The sequence below is a fragment of the Periplaneta americana genome, chromosome 16 (assembly GCF_040183065.1).
Source record: "Periplaneta americana isolate PAMFEO1 chromosome 16, P.americana_PAMFEO1_priV1, whole genome shotgun sequence".
NCBI lineage: Eukaryota > Metazoa > Arthropoda > Insecta > Blattodea > Blattidae > Periplaneta > Periplaneta americana.
The window spans coordinates 165,887,924-165,906,601 of record NC_091132.1 but is presented as its reverse complement, the minus strand read 5'-3'; the positions used below and the strand labels follow the sequence as shown (position 1 = coordinate 165,906,601).

Genomic DNA, 18,678 nt, shown 5'->3' with positions numbered 1-18,678 from the left:
ATTTTATCAATGATTGATGTGGACTATTATATTGTTTGTATTTTCAACTCATTGCCATTTTCTGTCATTCATTCTCATCATCATTTGTTGTTTTGTTCTGTTCTGTATCGTGCTAAACTTTAATTGGCCTTGTGCTGTTGGTTTGCACGTAAACAAACAAACTAACAAACAAACAAACATATTATTATTATTATTATTATTATTATTATTATTAGGAATAATACGGTCAATAACTTATTCTTTTTCCACGCCCGATTCTCTTTTAATGCTATACTATACATTGGTGCGATCGAAACTCGAACATGCATCTGTAGTTTGGAACTCGATTACAACTACGGACTCGGATAAATTAGAAAATATACAAAGAAAATTGATATCCTTATGTTCATTCAGAGTTCTGCCCATTAATTCCGGGTATAGTTATGAGAGAAAATGTGAATATTTTAATTGTCAAAATCTATATGCTAGATGCCATGAGCTAGATTATCTGTTCTTTTGTAAAGTCCTCAAAGGTGATATATCCTGCGACTCTTTCTTAAACAATATTACCTTACGTATTCCAACAAAAGATATGAGAGCCCACAAACTTTTCTATATTAGAAATTCGAAATTTCTTTCAGCAGTCTCCAGATGCATTAAAAATGCCAACATGCATGGCTGCAAATTCGATCCCTTCAATGTATAGACTTAATTTGCTCTTGGCAACGATTTATCATTTATGTATTCTTTTAGGCATTGTACTCAATTTAGGCATTGTACTCAATTATCATTGTCTCATAGTATTCTTAGTTATCCATTCATCGTCATTATTGTAATTAATTGTAATTGTATTTATGTGTAATAATTATTTTTGTATTATGTTTTTGTTATATTTGTGCTGAACTGTAATTGGCCACTGGCTGTTGTACAGCACATTAAATATATAAATATAAATATATAAATATAAATATATAAATAAATTATCATCATTATTATTATTATTATTATTATTATTATTATTATTATGCAACTGATTTAATTTATTCGCAAATAGAAAGTACATTGAAAAGAATCCAACCAGTTGCAAAAGAAAATAGTCTACATTTAAAGAGTCCAGCCAAGAGCAAATGTGGCAACAGCTGAAAGTTTTAGCAAGACAACTTCCCCTAACTGGCCTGTCAATCACTGTCATCTGTGTAGAAGTGGTGTGAGGCCAGGGTTCTTTACTTGTGGAGCCGAGAGTAGTTCATAATTTCCAACGGAATTACAAAGACTCCAATTATGAAGAAACTGTAGAAAGTAAGTTGGAGAGGTTCAAGACTCTGGGCTGCAATATAGTGTAAACGCCCACTTCTAGCATGTCCATCTAAATTATTTTCCTAGAAATCTAGACACTTTTAATGAAGAACATGAAGGAAGGTTTCAACCGTACATTATGGAAACCAGATACCAAGGGAATTGGAGTGTGAATGTGATGACTGATTTTTGCTGGATGATTCAGATGGGTCTCCTGAAGGTGCTTCTAGACAGTCAAGTAAACGGACACTTCAAACACAATTAACTCTCTATGTGAAGGTTCGCACACCACACTCACCTTTCGGTCAAAATGTCGTTGTCCTCTGCCGTTACTTCCACCCCTGGGTCCTCACAGTCACTCTGCTCTTCCCAAAAATACAGAGAAAATGAAACAGAAAGATAACATAATTTACATTAATAAAAGTGTATCCATTTTAGATGCCAAATATATGTATTTAAATCATACTGGGCCTAGAGTTTTAGCTAACAGAAGACAATTCTTGGGGCACTTTTTCATGGAGTACTTCTTTCCCTTACAGAACAGCTTTTTTCGAACTTTTTCAACATGTGGTACACTGAAGGTGTAATTTAAAATCTTTCGGCACACTCATATAATCTAAAGCTGCTGTTCCCAAGTAGGACGGGAATATTCAGGGTTTTAAAAGGGAAAGAGTACTATAAAAGACAAATAAATGAGGTAAATTTATATGTACTAATATATAAAATAAAATATTTTAAATATTATGACTTAACATACCGAGGAATGATAATATGACGAAAGATGAAAAGTCGTATGGTGCAAAAAAAACGTTGAGAAGCGAAATAATATATATATATATATTATTCACAAATTGAAGTAACACAATTTTTGTACCTTCATCTGAAGTTTATGACAGAAATGCAAAATTTAATGACAGAAAATTACTGCAATGTAATATTAGTATGATTATTTCGCTTATATGATGTTAAACAATTTTCGGCCAATGAAGTATAATTAAATTTTGAATTCCAACCAATCACAGTCACACATCGCGATAATTTCTGCAGCTCGATTTTATCACCATCAATTTGTTGAATGGTCGTTCTTTTGTTTAGTCAGTGTCGCCAACTGTTTCCACGTTGATCTATGAGTATTAATCTATTGTACTAAATAAAGTGCGAAATTTTACTTCCACATCTACATCTTCATCTTCTAATTCCATGTCCATTGTATCTAACGAAAGTGACACTCCTTCCCAATTGTTAATTTAATTAATGTATTAATCAGGTTATTTGCAATTAAGTTTAAATTAAATTACGATTTTAGCAGATAATGAAAATATATTTCTGTTGTAATAACAAGAGAAAAGTGCAGTACATGTAATTAACATTTTTAAATCAGCACTTTTCTTTTCTCAATTGGCATTACTGAATAAAATTCAATTTCATTATTGCACTAATCGTTATTCATCTATTTTGACTTCACAATGTGTGAATAGGTTAAGTATTCATAAATATACAATTATTAGCATTTAGTGAGAGAATTTTAGGGATATATTATTTACATTTTTTATTTTATTCACGAAATAGTAATAATAAATGTCACTTGAAGTCTGAGATTTCCCAAATAAATCCATTCGCTTCGCTCATGGATTTATCGGCAAATCTGAGACCTCTTGTGACTTTACTATAGATAATTATGCGTGTTTTTATTATTATTATTATTTTTTTTTTTAGGATATCCGAAACCACACAATATTATTACATGTGTTACTAGGGTATTTCATGCACGAAACATTTTCTTTCACTAAGCCAAGTAAAATACATTTTTGTTTAAGGTTGGCACGATATTCTAATTTCATTGATCTGGCTACCCTAGAGCACGTCAGCCATTCTCTCTCTGCTGCTCGCACACCTACACTGTGTTTACTGGACACTGACTGGCACCACATACGTATTCTGCCACACACAAGACAATCATTGGAGTGTGCCATGACAAACTGGTGGAAAATGGCTGTTATAGAATAACTATTTAACTACTGTATAATATCAGAAATTATCTACGAACGAACAACTCAATTTCTAATCATGAATTTGGTGGATTTTGTAAGTAGTTCCTTTTACGACACCTTATTAACTGCAATGGTTACCTAGGGTCTGAGTGAAATTAAGGTGATTATGCCAGCGATATCAGTCCCTGGTCCTGCGCCGAAAGTTACCCAGCATTTGCTCTCAATGGGTTAAGGGTTAAGCGCAGAAAAGACTTCAATTAGATAAATTGTCTCAATCAGTATTTGGACACCATAATATCTTCCACGAAAAATCATGATCTATACAATTATACTAAAGCTCCAGTACACAAATATTCCTTTACTATGAACATAATGACCATTATATCCTAGAGAAGAAATTGGTTTGAAAATTAGTTTAACCATTACATGAACTTGATAACTTTCCCGAGAATTTTAACGAAATTGGAGTCTACTTATAAGAAGGCCAAAAAAAAAACTCAAATACGTTATGTTCATTTCTAGTAATTTTAAAATTGGTAAATTGAAGTTTCTAATTTCATGTTTATTCAAGTATATTCAACTGAAATGCACTTCACTGACAGAATAAGAATAAAAAAATAAACCATAGTTTCATGCATGCTATACCTGTATGTGTGTATCAGAACATTTTGCAATATTTAGAAATTATTCTGGAACCCACTCAAAATCGGCTACATAATTTATCATAGCATTACAAAATATATTTTCTCTACAAGTTAGATAATGTTCTGTGTTTCACTTATTCCGAGCTGGCGCAATTGCAAGATTTTCAAAATTTAAAAACTATTCTGGAATCGATTGAAAATCACCTATATAATTTATAGTAAAATTATAAAATATCTTTTCTCTATGGGTTAGACAATGTTCTACAAAGGATATATTGCAAATACATAAATACTTAAAAAACAATATGACAAAAACAAATCACGCCAGATGATAATGTTTGTACATACATCTAAACCAAAATAAATGATTTGGAAATAGTAAAAAGTATTAAGAATTTTAGACAAAGACACAGAAAAGACGAAACGAAGTCGTGCCCTAAACAAAACATTTTTTCAAACACACTGTGCGAATGTGTACCTTGGGAACCATTAAGAGTAAGCGTAACAAGCAATTTAAAACATAAAACAAGGTAACAGTTTTACATTAGTTCTCTGCAACATGACATAACTTGTAATAGCAAATAGTGATAAGTGTATTTTGTCTCTATCATAGAGTAAAAGGCACTGTAAGTACTATTGTAAAGAAATAGTCTTCATTGCAATCAAAATATAAGGTAAACACTGGAAGGTCGACATACAGTGTATTCCTTGCGCTGCACTCACCTCTGGTTCACATTTCAACATAGAGAGCGAAACTGGCAACGGATCTTCCTCAAATTTTATCTCAGATGTGAGATCATAGCTCTGGTCCACATATTCCTCCTTTATACCAGTCACATGCTGATCCAAGAAATTCCGTTCCTGCAGTACAAAGAGACATCTTAAATGAGCAATTTATTACAGAGTGTTAGAAGACGACTTCCAACATTACAAACTGCTCTCTATATGTCCATATGCAGCAGCTTTACAATATGATGAATAGGGCCAAGATTCAAATACAAATTCAAATGTTTATGCAAAAACATTTTTAAACATGTTATGACCATCTGTGATAATACAAAGCTAGTCGTGCATATTTTCTTGCATATTTAGGCCTTACTGCATATAAAATGTGCATTATATTGCAGCATATGTTCAACATTGTGTTAGATTAACCAATATTTGCACAGTTTTGTGAAAAAACAATAAGACTTTGGAGTGTTCTATTCTCAGCACAATATTTTTTGTTGATTGTACTGGATGGCTAGAAATTACATTTCAATTAAGGTTTTTTTTTTCAGTAGGTTATTTTACGACGCTTTATCAACATCTTTGGTTATTTAGCGTCTGAATGAGATGAAGGTGATAATGCCGGTGAAATGAGTCCGGGTCCAGCACCGAAAGTTACTCAGCATTTGCTCATATTGGGTTGAGGGAAAACCCCGGAAAAAACCTCAACCATGTAACTTGCCCCGACCGGGAATCGAACCCGGGCCACCTGGTTTCGCGGCCAGACGCACTAGCCGTTACTCCACAGGTGTGGACTTCAATGAAGGAAGACAGCTGTTAAAACCCATCATTGCCTGCACTACCTACTGTACAAATACATTTCCAAACATTTCTACCTACCCGATTCTGACATCTCTAACCTTTTTTTTTTATAAATTTCATTTATTCTGGATTGGCACACTAGGAGCATTTTGTTTTGTACTGACAAGTACTGAAACATCATACCTGAAGCTACCACACACTTTGAAAACAAGCGTTTTGCAACATCTTTTCAACATGTATGAGTAAGGGACATTATGGAATCCGGAAACTATTGATTGTACAATTCGTGTATTTGGAAGTTCCAGAGCTGGCCTGAATTTATGTTTTTCTGAAGCTGTCTTGCAAATTCTTCTGGATTATCCTTTTTGTTGTTCATAACGAAAATTGCTCTTTTAATGATATTACCAGTCGTTGGTAGTGTATATGTTTTTTCCTGTACTTGATTTGATAAATTAGAAAGTTCTTCTGAACCATCACAAAAAAAAAAAGGAGCTAAATGAAGAAGAAATTCCTGTCATATAAGCAATTTAATAGTCCTCTGAACTGTGACTTTTCTTGTACCTTTTCTTTCTATACAATTTTTTTCAAAATGCTTCGCTGTAGCACTGTAAGAGTTCCACACGGACAAAGTTGTTCTACAGCTAATGGAAACCAAGCGAATATAGAATATTTTGGTTACTAGAGGACAAAAATTCGCTCTGGTGCAGGGGATCAAACGCGGATCCTTGGTTCTACGTACCAAGCGCTCTAACCACTCAGATATGCCGAAGTTTAATCCGCAGTACGGGATCGAATCCCTCTCATCTAGTGTTTTCCCCTTTGTGGCCTTACTCAATGTTCGATATATATATATATATATATATATATATATATATATATATATATATATATACACACACGAGTATATTAACATATATTATGTGAACTGCCATTACAGAAGAAGCGCATTCAATTGAGTGACTTAGTGGCCGAAATTCCACAGTATATATGCACTTTTGTGCGAAAAATCTACGTAAAAATTGATAATCTTTAATCATTAATAATCTATATGTAGATTCTGTTACTACTGAACGTACCAAATAACTTATTTGACAAAACCTGTCCGTATTGAATTAATAGGTTCCTTCCACCTTGTTTACGAAACTACCAAGCGTGGCCTTCCATATGAATTAAACATTTTGAGTTACGGTTTATTTAACGACGTTCACAATTGCCGAAATTTTGACCTAGAGGAGTTCTTTTACATGCCAGTAAATCTACTGACATGAGCCTGGACCGGGATCGAACTCGCAATCTCGAGAACAATAGGCGAGAGTTATACCGACTGCGCTACCCAGCCTGACTCTCCCATATTAATGGCAACATTGATCAAAGTCACGATACGGTTCATTCGGACTTCTGCCATACCACTCAGGGTGAACATATCAAAATTGTTTGAACGTAACATAAAATGCAAGTTTCTAAATGAGACATCAGTTTTATCATTAAATTGTGGTTCCTTTGAAATTTTCGCTCTCTTATTATGATACACGGTACAGGAGAATGTTGACAAACATACGAAAAATTACAATAAATATTAGTACTGGCTATACCTAAATGTATGTAGTTTTATATAAAAGGGTAGGTTTTCTTTTCTTTTTCAATCATCCTGCGTTTTCAAGCACAAATTACACCGCATCTCAAAGTCAGTGTTCTTCTTACAAACATAGTGTAAACAATTAATGTAGTTCCTATAATACCACCAAACAAAAACATTAACATTGTTTCCCAATAATGTATTCACTACACCATTAAGATAAGACAAACAGTAATTAAAATTTTCTATGTATTGTTCCTTTCATTTTTATCAAATTAAAAGGTTTGTGAAATGGAAACAATATTTCTTTCACTTCAAACAAACTTCGTTCCCAATTTAGGGTCAATTACTGATGTTAGATGGGTAAAAGAAATTTTTATATTTTTAATTCTTACGCTGACAATGATGTTTATTGTTTTAAAGAACTTTTCAAAGAATTTCTTAGTAATCTAACAGATTTACAATGTATGGTAGCAGGATTATAATTACAGTAATGGAATATCATTGAAATTTTCTTTTTACTTATCATATTATACTTACAGTAATCCCCTGTTACCTGAGGATTCTGTAGCCACAGTTTCAGTTATCTGTGGTCGATCTCTATGACAATTTTCTTATGTAATTCAGTGCCTATCATCTTTATGAAGAGTTGTATAGAAAATGTAGAATTTAATCGGAACATGTACGTATTCTAAAATAATTTGAACATTCCGTTATGGTCGCTGTATTAGATGGGCCTAGAGTAATTTATGTAAATGTTAAAAAATAACCTAACTCCTTATAAAGTAATGACGCTAATATCTGTACATAGAGCTACAAAAAATTATTTAGGCCTATTTGAAGCCGTAAAAAATTTCAGAATTTTAGACAAAGGCACAAAGACAACGAAAAGAAGTCGTGTTCTTAAGCACAACATATTACCAAACAAACTTTGGGAATGTGTAATTTGGCAACTATTAAGAGAGTGTGTAACAATAAATTTCGTTTTCAAATTTCAAACATAAAAGTGAGATAACAGTTCAACATTAAACATCTCTGCAAAATGACATAACCTGTAATAGCAAACAGTAATGATATATTTTCTGTCTGTATCATAGACCAAAGACCCAGTGTATAAGCTTATCAAAATACAAGAAAAACACTGGAAGAACACATTCCTTGTGCTTCACTCACCTCAGGTTCACTTTTCACCACAGGGAGCGAAACCGACTGCGAATCTTCCTCAAATTTGGCTTCAGATTTGAGATCATGGCTCTGCTCAACATATTCCTCCTTTACACCAGTCATATGTCCAACCAAAATTTTCCGTTCCTGAAGTAAAACGATACATCTTAGTTGGGCACTTTGGGATTCTTTTACATTAGGATATCTCTTATTTTCGTAAAGTATAACAAACTATAACGTTACGTGGTCGCAATGACATTACAACATGGCAGACATAAAGATGACCTAACAATCACGTAAACAAAACACATGACATAAGTCCTTACTTTTACTCATGATTTGGTGCAAAGCGGATATCATGGAGAGGATCATTGAATCTCTGACATGCTTTTACATTGCCACAAATCTTGTATCGCCGTCTTTGTTGTTGGGCTATAATTATGTGCCCACAATGATCCTTCCTGTGTGTTCTGGAATGGTATCGGAGGAACGAACTCGTCTTCCACTCTTTGGAGAAGTGTCATATTTTAGGCTTGCGTTATTTCATGGCCGAAGGCGAGTGCATTCAAAGACTTTCCATATGATCGACTGACTGAGAAGCTAAGCATTGTTCAAGCATACATCTAATAACCATGAAAGTATTGGTACATGCTATTTTTTCCAAGTAGATAAGAGTATGTACTCCACTCATATTGCAATTATATTTACGGAAAACATAAGGCTGACAAACTTGGATTTTCTTTTTCTTCTTGGTAAGGGGCAGTTCACTGTGCAGTGATAAAGCGTTTCCATCAGAACTCAGAAACTTTATATATATATATATATATATATATATATATACACACACACACACACACACACACACACACACACACACACACACACACACACACACACACACACACACACACACACACACACACACACACAGGAAGTAACAACTTTAATGTTTAGAATTTCTGGAACATGTTCCCTGACACGTTCTACGTTGATTAAACCTAACATACCTATATCCGAAATTGAGAGGTTACAGAGATAACAGAGCTGGAAAAAATAGAACGTCTTGCAGCTCCAAGCATTATACCATTTATACAAGGACTATTTTATGGCATTACGAAGTAGAGATACATAAGAAACATTTGAAAAGCAGTGAATGAAGGAAATTTTACTTTTAAGAGAAATTAAATTAAAATTGTTTAGGTTGCTAAGGAAACGAAACAGACAACAGTTTAAAATAACAGTTGTGAGAAAAATAAACCGTATTGTGACTAGTCATTTTATTGAGTTTTGACCTTTTGTGTACAAACATCAGGACTCTACCTTTGACAGATTGTCTGATAAAAAATAAATTAATTTTAAAAAGTTACAAAACATCAGTATTTTCTTCTAACACTATATACATATATATAAAAATGATTTCGCATCATATTGTAGATATGACATGCATAAATACACACCAAAAATTTCATCACACAATTTTGGGATAGTTTTTGAGTTATGAGGGAAACGCTTCATCACTGCACAGTGAACTGCCACCATTTTGAATTTTGAAGAAAAAAAAAATATATATATATATATTAATAATTTTTTTTATCGTAAACATATTTTTATCATATAGCAGAAGGACAGTGTTTTACACATACTAATTTTCATTATTGTACAAGATACAATAATGGAGGGAAAAAATGTTGAATATTTACAAAATTTTACTGCTGTAAATTGTACCTAACCCCTTACAACAACTTTTACGTTCTCCACATTACATTGTATCGTGTGTATTATGTCCCTACGTTCCTTTCCTTCACTAGAAATCTCAACGTTTGCACTTCCATTACCACACACATCTCATTTCACATGTAGTTTACTACATTCACAAACAATTCCCTTTACTTGAAATACAGGGTGTAACTAAATGCAACACCCAAACTTCTAGGGATGGTAGAAGAGATCAAAACAAACGTTTTTTGTTAAATGACTATGGGTCTGAAACTAATTACTGAATGACAAAACCAGAAACTGTACTATACTGTAAGGAATAAACATACTAAGTTTACAGTTGTAACGTTACTTATGACACTCATGCTTCAAAACCACTTCAATTAGTAATCCTTCACACAAACTATTCAAAAGTGTGGCCTTCTGCTTCAATACAAACTCTGCAACGACGTGTCATTGCCTGTCGTATATGCTCAAAACTCCAGGTATGTGCTGTAGAGAGTCAGCAGCTGCAAGCACCCAGTGATGAGCTCATCCTCCGATTCAATTGAAAACTTGTACACCAGGCTCTTCATGTGCCCCACACACAAAAGTCAAGTGGGGTGAGGTCAGGAGAACGAGCAGGCCAACCAATGGGCCCACCACGGCCAATCCACTGCTCACCGAATCAGCATTTCAAATGTACTATAAACTAAGTGTGTATCTGTTAATTCAGCCCAAGTGAACTATTCCATCTCTCTACTCTGAATGAACATAATGTACTGCTTTGTCACAGCACAACATATCACTCTGACGTCATGGCGTGTTTACCGATTAAGGTTAATATAGAGCATCCACCAGCCACTGAACGAATATTGCACACTTTTATCACTGTCAATGTAGCACTATAAACCAATTTTCAATACTATTATCACAACCACAACACATGTATATATAGAGAATTATTACTATATTAACACATTTAATATATCATGAAACATGTAAAATGCAATCATTATGAAAGTTTCCATATTTTCTTCTTGGAATTAGTACGATCCACTTCCACTAGACGGCAACCGAGACGATTGTCAGGGCCGGCAATACACGAAAACGAAATGATAATGTGTGGAATGTAACTACAGATGTGTAATATTATGTGACACGTTATGTTTATATTATGTGACAGATTAGGTTAGGTTTGATTAAGCGTGTATTATTATGAGAGATTAGGTTAGGTTTGATTAGGTATGTAGTATTACTACGTTGGCAACACTGAAACCCACTATTACATTAAAGAAATATGGCTGTTTTGTTCGTTCACGCACGACAATTTTCGTGTGTAAGCAAGGTACGTATTTAGGGCGGATTCGGTGGGCTTACATCTCTCCTAGTGACCACATCAATTTCTACTAGTCAATACTATAAATCCAAGGCATTTTGAAGGTATTTTATCAAGTTACTATAGTGGCTGGGACATAATATTCATCCTGATTAATGTTAGTATTGTTGGTTTGGAAGCATGAGTGTCATAAAGTAATGTTACACCTGTAGTGTTTATTCCTTACAGTACAGTAGATTTTCTGGTTTTGTCATTCAATACTTTCAGGCCCATGGTCATTTAACAAAAAATGTTTCTTTTGGTCTCTTCTATCATCCCTAGAAGTTTGGGTATTAAATTTAGGGGAAAACTTCAGTATACGGATTCCTCATTGAAAATTATATCTAAAAATATTAAAAACAGCAGATTTGTCTGATATTATTATTATTATTATTATTATTATTATTATTATTATACTGGGAATATTAATTAATTTAGTATAACTCTCCCAAGTGAAAAACAGCATCTCACCTCAGTTTCAGATCTCACTACGGGAATAGTGATCAGCAAGGGAGATCCCTCAGATTTCTTCTCCGATATGTTATCACAATCGTAGCAATCCATGTTTATCTCAGCACAGTCGCACAATTTATTCTCTTCCAGATCACAAACACAACGAAGTTAAACTGTAGTTAGGATTGCTTATACAAGGCAAAGATAATGAGCAACTGAGCAACCGTTTTAACCACGGCTAAGGAAGCCGTGATTTTTGCTTGTAAGGGTTAAGGATACGTTCATACATAATCACAAACACTTTTAGAGCATCACTACTTTTTGCAGTTCAGAATGCTTCGAAACTCCTGATATTCCAAGCGTGAATATCGCTGCACCCCAAAAAGTAGCGACTTCAGAACCTTCTCGTTACTTATTTGCATACACAAAAACACACAGCTTTCTTAATCTATCTAGGCATGCTGTTACTTGGCGACACGCCAGACCCGGTAATCAAGGAAGCTGTGATTGTCCTTCATACTTCCAATTCCAATGAAAATAAGAATTGCATGTTGCCCCTTCTCATGAATTCTTTTTCCTCAGGCTATATTCTATCCAGTTACATTTTTTGCTCCTCTTGTGTTCTCTGTATGGCTAAATTAAAGAAGTACCGAATTTCTCGGAAAGTTAACACTGTAAAGAAGTTGCAAAGTTAATCAATGAATACCTAATTTCTTACGCCTTCTAATCTGCACATGTATTCTATGACACTGAACAACGCTGCATGACAATTTCCTTGTATTACGTATGGGCCTTGATACTAACCCAGTGTATTGTTCTAGTATATTCTGAAACCCTTCCGTATATATTTCAACTGGACTGAGATTAAGAATTTAGACTTTGTAGTAGCTACTATTAAGATTTTTTTTGACATGTTCCAAATGAGGTACGAATTCCATGGAATGAAATAAATTTGAAGTCCACTCACCGATTTTGACGTCTTCAATAATGTCCGACATGGACTTACCCATTACCCAACATACATTATTTCGGGATTGACTAATGTTACTTTTCATCTTAAGTTACCTAGCAACTTGGGAAGTGACTTTCTCAACAATATCACTTAGGCCTACATTAGTAAACGTCAGCTATAACCTATACTTTGTACGAGGCTAGACTGAGACGTAATGGAAGATAAATATTTTCCTTTTTCTTAGTTATGTATTTCAACCAGTTATCTTACATGCAGATTATATAATGTCCTTACAAAGAAATATTGATGGACGTGTCGCCGTCCTCGGTAGCGTAGTTGGTATAGCGCTGGCTTTCTAAGCTCGACGTTGCGGGTTCGATCCCGGCCGAGGTCGATGTCATTTGAGTGTCTTCAAATGCGGCAGGTTCATGTCAGTAGATTTACTGGCATGGAAAAGAACTCCTGCAGGACAATATTCCGGCACACTGGGGACGCTGATATAACCTCTGCAGTTGCGAACGTCATTAAATAAACTATAATTTACTATTTTTTATGGACGTCACCATAATCAGTATAAGAACACGTGTTAAGGATATTGTATCTATTTAATTCTTTTAATAGTATTACATACTTACATTATCCCTAGCATGCTATCATATTTTAGTTGGTTATTTAACGACGCTGTATCAACTACTAGGTTATTTAGCGTCGATAGAATACTATCATTAGTAATTTTGCCGTATAATGGGGTCATAAATTCATCCTCACAGCATTTTCCACCAATCGAACCTCCTCTCCTTCCAGTTATGCCTCCATCTGTAGTTATTTTAAGATATTTTGGAAGTGTATAAGTCACAATTTCGTAATAGAACATTTTCCTGTCAGTGCAGTTTATTTATTTTGTTGTGAGCGTATTTTATCTAAAACAGTAACAAAGGATGAAAACTTACGTGATGATCCTGGCAATATTATGGGAATTATAGAAGAAAGTTCAGATGCTACTGCTAAGACAATGTAGAGTTTGACGATGAAGTCTGTGACAGTGACAAGGATCCAGAATACATATCGGGATGAAGTTGCAGATCAAGGTCAAATATCAATGGAAGATCCAGTACGAGAGATGGAGATTAAACTGTAAGAAAAAAGAGAAATAAAGCGAATGCAGAAACAAGGAAAAGAAGCAAGAAAACACAAAACAGGGAAGTCACCACATATTCAGCTACCGAAAAAAAAAAAAGTGTATGAAATTCAATCAAAACACCCCCAGTTGAAGATGGAGAGAATTCCTACACTGAAAATCAAGTAATAAATCTCCAATCGAATCATGAAGCCAAATTTCGCAGACTTATCTTATGAGAGAAAGTTTTCCTTCCTGCCTGAGCTGTTCTCGCGTATCTTTATCATCAATTGAAATGTTGCTGATTAGTTAAACACAGTAACACGATAATGCTCGGCACAATACGTTGTATCAAACATGTTTGCATATTGGTGGGTGGATTCTAGGGATGCCACTAATACCAAGATTCATAACAATCCGTTGATTTTCATTTAAGTAAAATTAATCAACAAACAAGCCAAATAAATAAAATTAAGGAAAGCAATAAAATTACATTCAGAAATATTTTGTTGTATGTAAATTTATGACTTTTTTTCCCTGTAAATGAATCGCCCCATGCAGAAAGGGCTTCAGTCACAAATTAAAAAAAAAAAAAAAAAAAAAAAACAAGACATCGATGAAAATCATATATTTATGAGTGGCTCCATTGGCCTGTCCAGAAAGATATTCAGTCCAATGCTTGGAAATAAAGAAACTGAAACATCAGGGGCAGAGTTCAACACAGAAAGGAATATGGTGTACAGAATGTTTTTTTTCCCCCCCTCAAAACTAGGTCTAATGAACTGAAGTCTTTTCTGCATGAGGAGATTCAAACATAGTTTGATATAAATTGGAAATTAGAAACAAAAACAAATCAGAGTAAAGAAATCAAAGAAAATTATATTGAGAAAAATGTTCTTGTAGTCAATCAATCAATCAATCAATTAATCAATCAATCAATCAATCAATCAAACTCCTGTATCTCCTCATGAGGAGCATAGGGCATTCACAAAGTGCCTCCATCGGACCCTATTTGTAGCCAACTTCTTCACTTCGCTCCATGTTTTCCCCTCCCTAGCAATTTCCTCCAAAACTGTTCTCTTCCATGTATTTTCTGGCCTTCCTCTTGTTCTACTACCCTGGGGGTTCCAATCCAAAGCCATTCTTTCTACTGCTCCATCTTCTTTCCTGATTGTGTGCACTATCCAATTCCACTTTCGTCTTTTGATTTCTATTGTGATTTGTTATCTTCCATAGTTCTGAGTTTGTGCTTATAACTGGCCATATAATATTTAAAATTCTTCGTAAACTTCTATTAACAAATATTTGCAGCTCATTCTGTATAATTTTACTTGTTTTCCATGTCTCACAGCCATATAACAAGACTGATTTCACATTACTATTAAAGATTTTAATTTTTGTAGATCTAGATATAATATGAGATTTCCATATTGGGTACAACAGGACAAATGCACTATTTGCATTTTTTATTCGGTTCTTTACATCCTCAAAGGCTCCACTATCCTTGTCAATTATACTGCCCAAATATTTAAATTCTTGAACAGTATCAATGTTATTATTATTTATTATAACTTTATCTGTCTCTTTACTATTTAATATCATTTCTTTAGTTTTCTTTGTTGTAGTTAGGTCTATATGATTTTATATTCCATCTTTCTTTATTTTAACGAAAATAAATATTTCAAACAAAAGGAGACCTAAACAAATAAAACTACAAAGAAAAATATTAGATTCTGAAACGAACATAGAACTGAAAAACGCTTTTTATCGCCAATGACATCATTTTTAAGTAATAGTGGAAAATACAGTACCATTCAATAACAATAGCATTCTAGGCACTGAGGAACTCACATGTAATTACAAAACTCAAGAAGACAAACAGGTACACAGATAATTTACTGCACAGTTATTACTGTATCAGGAGTTGCACGATATTATTATACAGTCCTTCCATACATACTATTACTGCACATGTTTTGAAGATAAGAACAGCGTTGTGTTATGGTAGCTGATATTCGTCAAATTAAGCAGCATGTTTTAACTTTCATTTTGGAACAACTTTTCTAACTGCGACAAAATCCTTCTTCCCAGGCATAACTTGACTGATATCCTCTGACCCATAGAAATATGTCACTACTTTAATAATAATAATAATAATAATAATAAATTTATTTATTTTACGAAGTTAACGGCATCAGGCATTCCTTCCACTTATCCAGAAACAAAAGAAGCTGATACAATTTTACAGACTAATTAAAAAACACAAATAACAAATGTATATAGTCATACAAGCACAAGTTGAGCGGAAAAGTTACAGCGGACTGCAGCAGAAATTTCTCTTTCTTCCTCAGTGGAGTACCTAATACTACTGATTCTGATGCTATTATGGAACTGGCGGATCAAGGTCACCTATAAATTACGCACGAGTCACTGAATTCAAAACTGTGAACTGAAGCACTGGTAAGTCCGGCTGTCCCAGCTGACTTTAGTTGAGAATGGTTCAGGATTCGGGTGATCACACATAGCAAATGCGGTCCATTGCTTGACCTTCAGTCGCCAATTCGAAATGCAAAGATAACACCTGTAATGTTAAATTCGAATTACATAACTTGTATCTTTTGCATTAGACACATTCTTCTACATGTTGTCCGAAACTTCTTCATCGTTTTCCTGTTACGACTCTGTATTCTCCTTACGTTGAACATTTTTATATCTCAATGTCCTGGTTATATTTTGGACTTCTCTCTTCGAATATATTTGTGAGCAATCTTCTTCTTCTTCAATGGACTACGTCTGTCGACATTTCTTAATGTTTCGTTGAAATCGATAAAAATTAACATTTTTCCATTTCAGTAACTTCAATGTAACATTCGACCTACAGCAGAGTTGCATATCACTACCACTACAAATGGGTTGTACGCTATTTTGCTGACACTCTCGTGTATAGCAGCATATACTTCGGAACTCGACTGTTTCTTCCTGCAAAGAGAACTTCATCATGCGTTTTCTCTTTTACTCCAAGAAAAACCTAATTTATGACAAATAAAACCGTGAAAGGTTTACTTCAAGTAATTTATATCTTTTTTATTATTTTAAGGACAGTTTATTGTTGAATGAATAAGTGTAGGTTATTAAATTTTTTTGTATGTGAGAGCTGAAGAAAATAATTTGTTTCCATAAGCATATTGATTCACTTTGTTCCACTCATTATACTTAGTACACTATAGTTCACATTTTTCGTAGTCTTGTAGCACAAAGCCTTATTTTACCGTTTTATTTTTCATGTTCGTGGATGAGTAGAAATAAGAAATAAGATGAAAAATGTTATGTTTTATTTAACGACGCTCGCAACTGCAGAGGTTATATCAGCGTCGCCGGATGTGCCGGAATTTTGTCCCGCAGGAGTTCTTTTACATGCCAGTAAATCTACTGACATGAGCCTGTCGCATTTAAGCACACTTAAATGCCATCGACCTGGCCCGGGATCGAACCAGCAACCTTGGGCATAGAAGTCCAGTGCCATACCAACTCGCCAACCAGGTCGACAGAAATAAGATGATAAATATGTAAAATTATGCTTACGGCCATCAAAATTTTTAGACTTACCTATACTGTACGACTACAAAAGTGCTTTTGATTCACAATAAACCAAAAACTGAAACGACAATGCATATCGATATGCAAGTCAATAACGACATGTAAAGTCGATATTATACATTTTTATGTTATTTGTGCATCAATGGCGTTCTCTCATGAATACAAGCCAGTTAACATAAACATATGTAACAAACTTAAAAATTTATGATAGAATATTTAAGAATTAAATCACGTGGCAATTTGCTCAGATAAGCGTAGTATAATACTGAAAGTGATTCTACTGAATTTCTGAGTTAAGTCACGATGTTTGAAGAACGTATCATGCGCATTTGAAAGGTTTCTCGCCCGTGTGGCGGCGTTCATGATCTTAAATTACTGAAAAGCGCGAGAGATTCCACATCACAATAGAACGGTTTCTGGCCCATGTGCAAGGATATGTCTTCTTAGATTACCCAATCGTGTGAAACATGTCCCACAATATTCACACTTGAAAGGTTTCTCTCCGGTATGGAGAGGTTCATGATTTTTTAAAGTACTAGGCTGCGAAAAACACTTGCCACAAACATGGCATTTGAAAGGTTTCTCGCCTGTATGCCGATATTCATGGGTTTTAAGTTGATACAATTGCATGAAACGCATGCCACAAATATCACATTTGAATGGTTTCTCGCCGCTATGCTCGAGAATATGGACTTTTAGTGTACTGGAGTACGAGAAATGCCTGCTACAAATATTACACTTGAAACGTTTCTCACCAGTGTGCACGCGCTCATGCCTTCTCAGAGTACAGAATTCAGTGAAAGACTTACCGCAAACGTCGCATTTGAAAGATTTCTCGCCTGTATGGCGAAGTTCATGCCTTTTAAGACTAATTTTCGTCGCAAAACACTTACCACAAACATCGCATCTGAAAGATTTCTCGCCTGTATGGCGAAGTTCATGAATTTTAAGGATACTTTTCGTTGCAAAACACTTACCGCAAACAACGCATTTCAAAGGTATCTTAACTTCGTCCTTGGGTATATGGCAGTTCAATTTTGTCGAATTCGGGAAACATATTTCAGATAATTCAAATTCAACTTGCTTTTCATTTTCACGAATCCGCGCAAGTTTTCCCAAGGAACCTGAATTCTTGGGAATCTGACACACAGTCTCGTTTTCTTCAAGTGGAATACCGTCGAATTCTGACGATACAGTCCTCTCATTGGTAGCTGCAATCCTAAAGAAAATAAAATATCAGTCTAGAAAATAGCCGCAATAAATAGATATCTAATTATTGAATATTCGAATCCAAACAAACCTATTA

At 34.4% G+C, this 18,678-nt stretch overlaps 1 protein-coding gene across 1 annotated transcript in view; it reads right to left on the bottom strand.

The window, feature by feature from the left end:
• Positions 1 to 18,678, bottom strand: part of LOC138691428 (zinc finger protein 665-like) — a 38,802-nt gene that overhangs the window by 8,804 nt on the left and 11,320 nt on the right. Inside the window, exons 5-9 of the mRNA XM_069813354.1 lie at positions 17,775 to 18,591; positions 11,725 to 11,874; positions 8,190 to 8,327; positions 4,634 to 4,771; positions 1,574 to 1,635 (exon numbers count right to left, since the gene is read on the bottom strand). Coding sequence (XP_069669455.1) covers positions 1,574 to 1,635; positions 4,634 to 4,771; positions 8,190 to 8,327; positions 11,725 to 11,874; positions 17,775 to 18,591 — 1,305 coding nt within the window. The remainder of the gene's footprint in view (positions 1 to 1,573; positions 1,636 to 4,633; positions 4,772 to 8,189; positions 8,328 to 11,724; positions 11,875 to 17,774; positions 18,592 to 18,678) is intronic.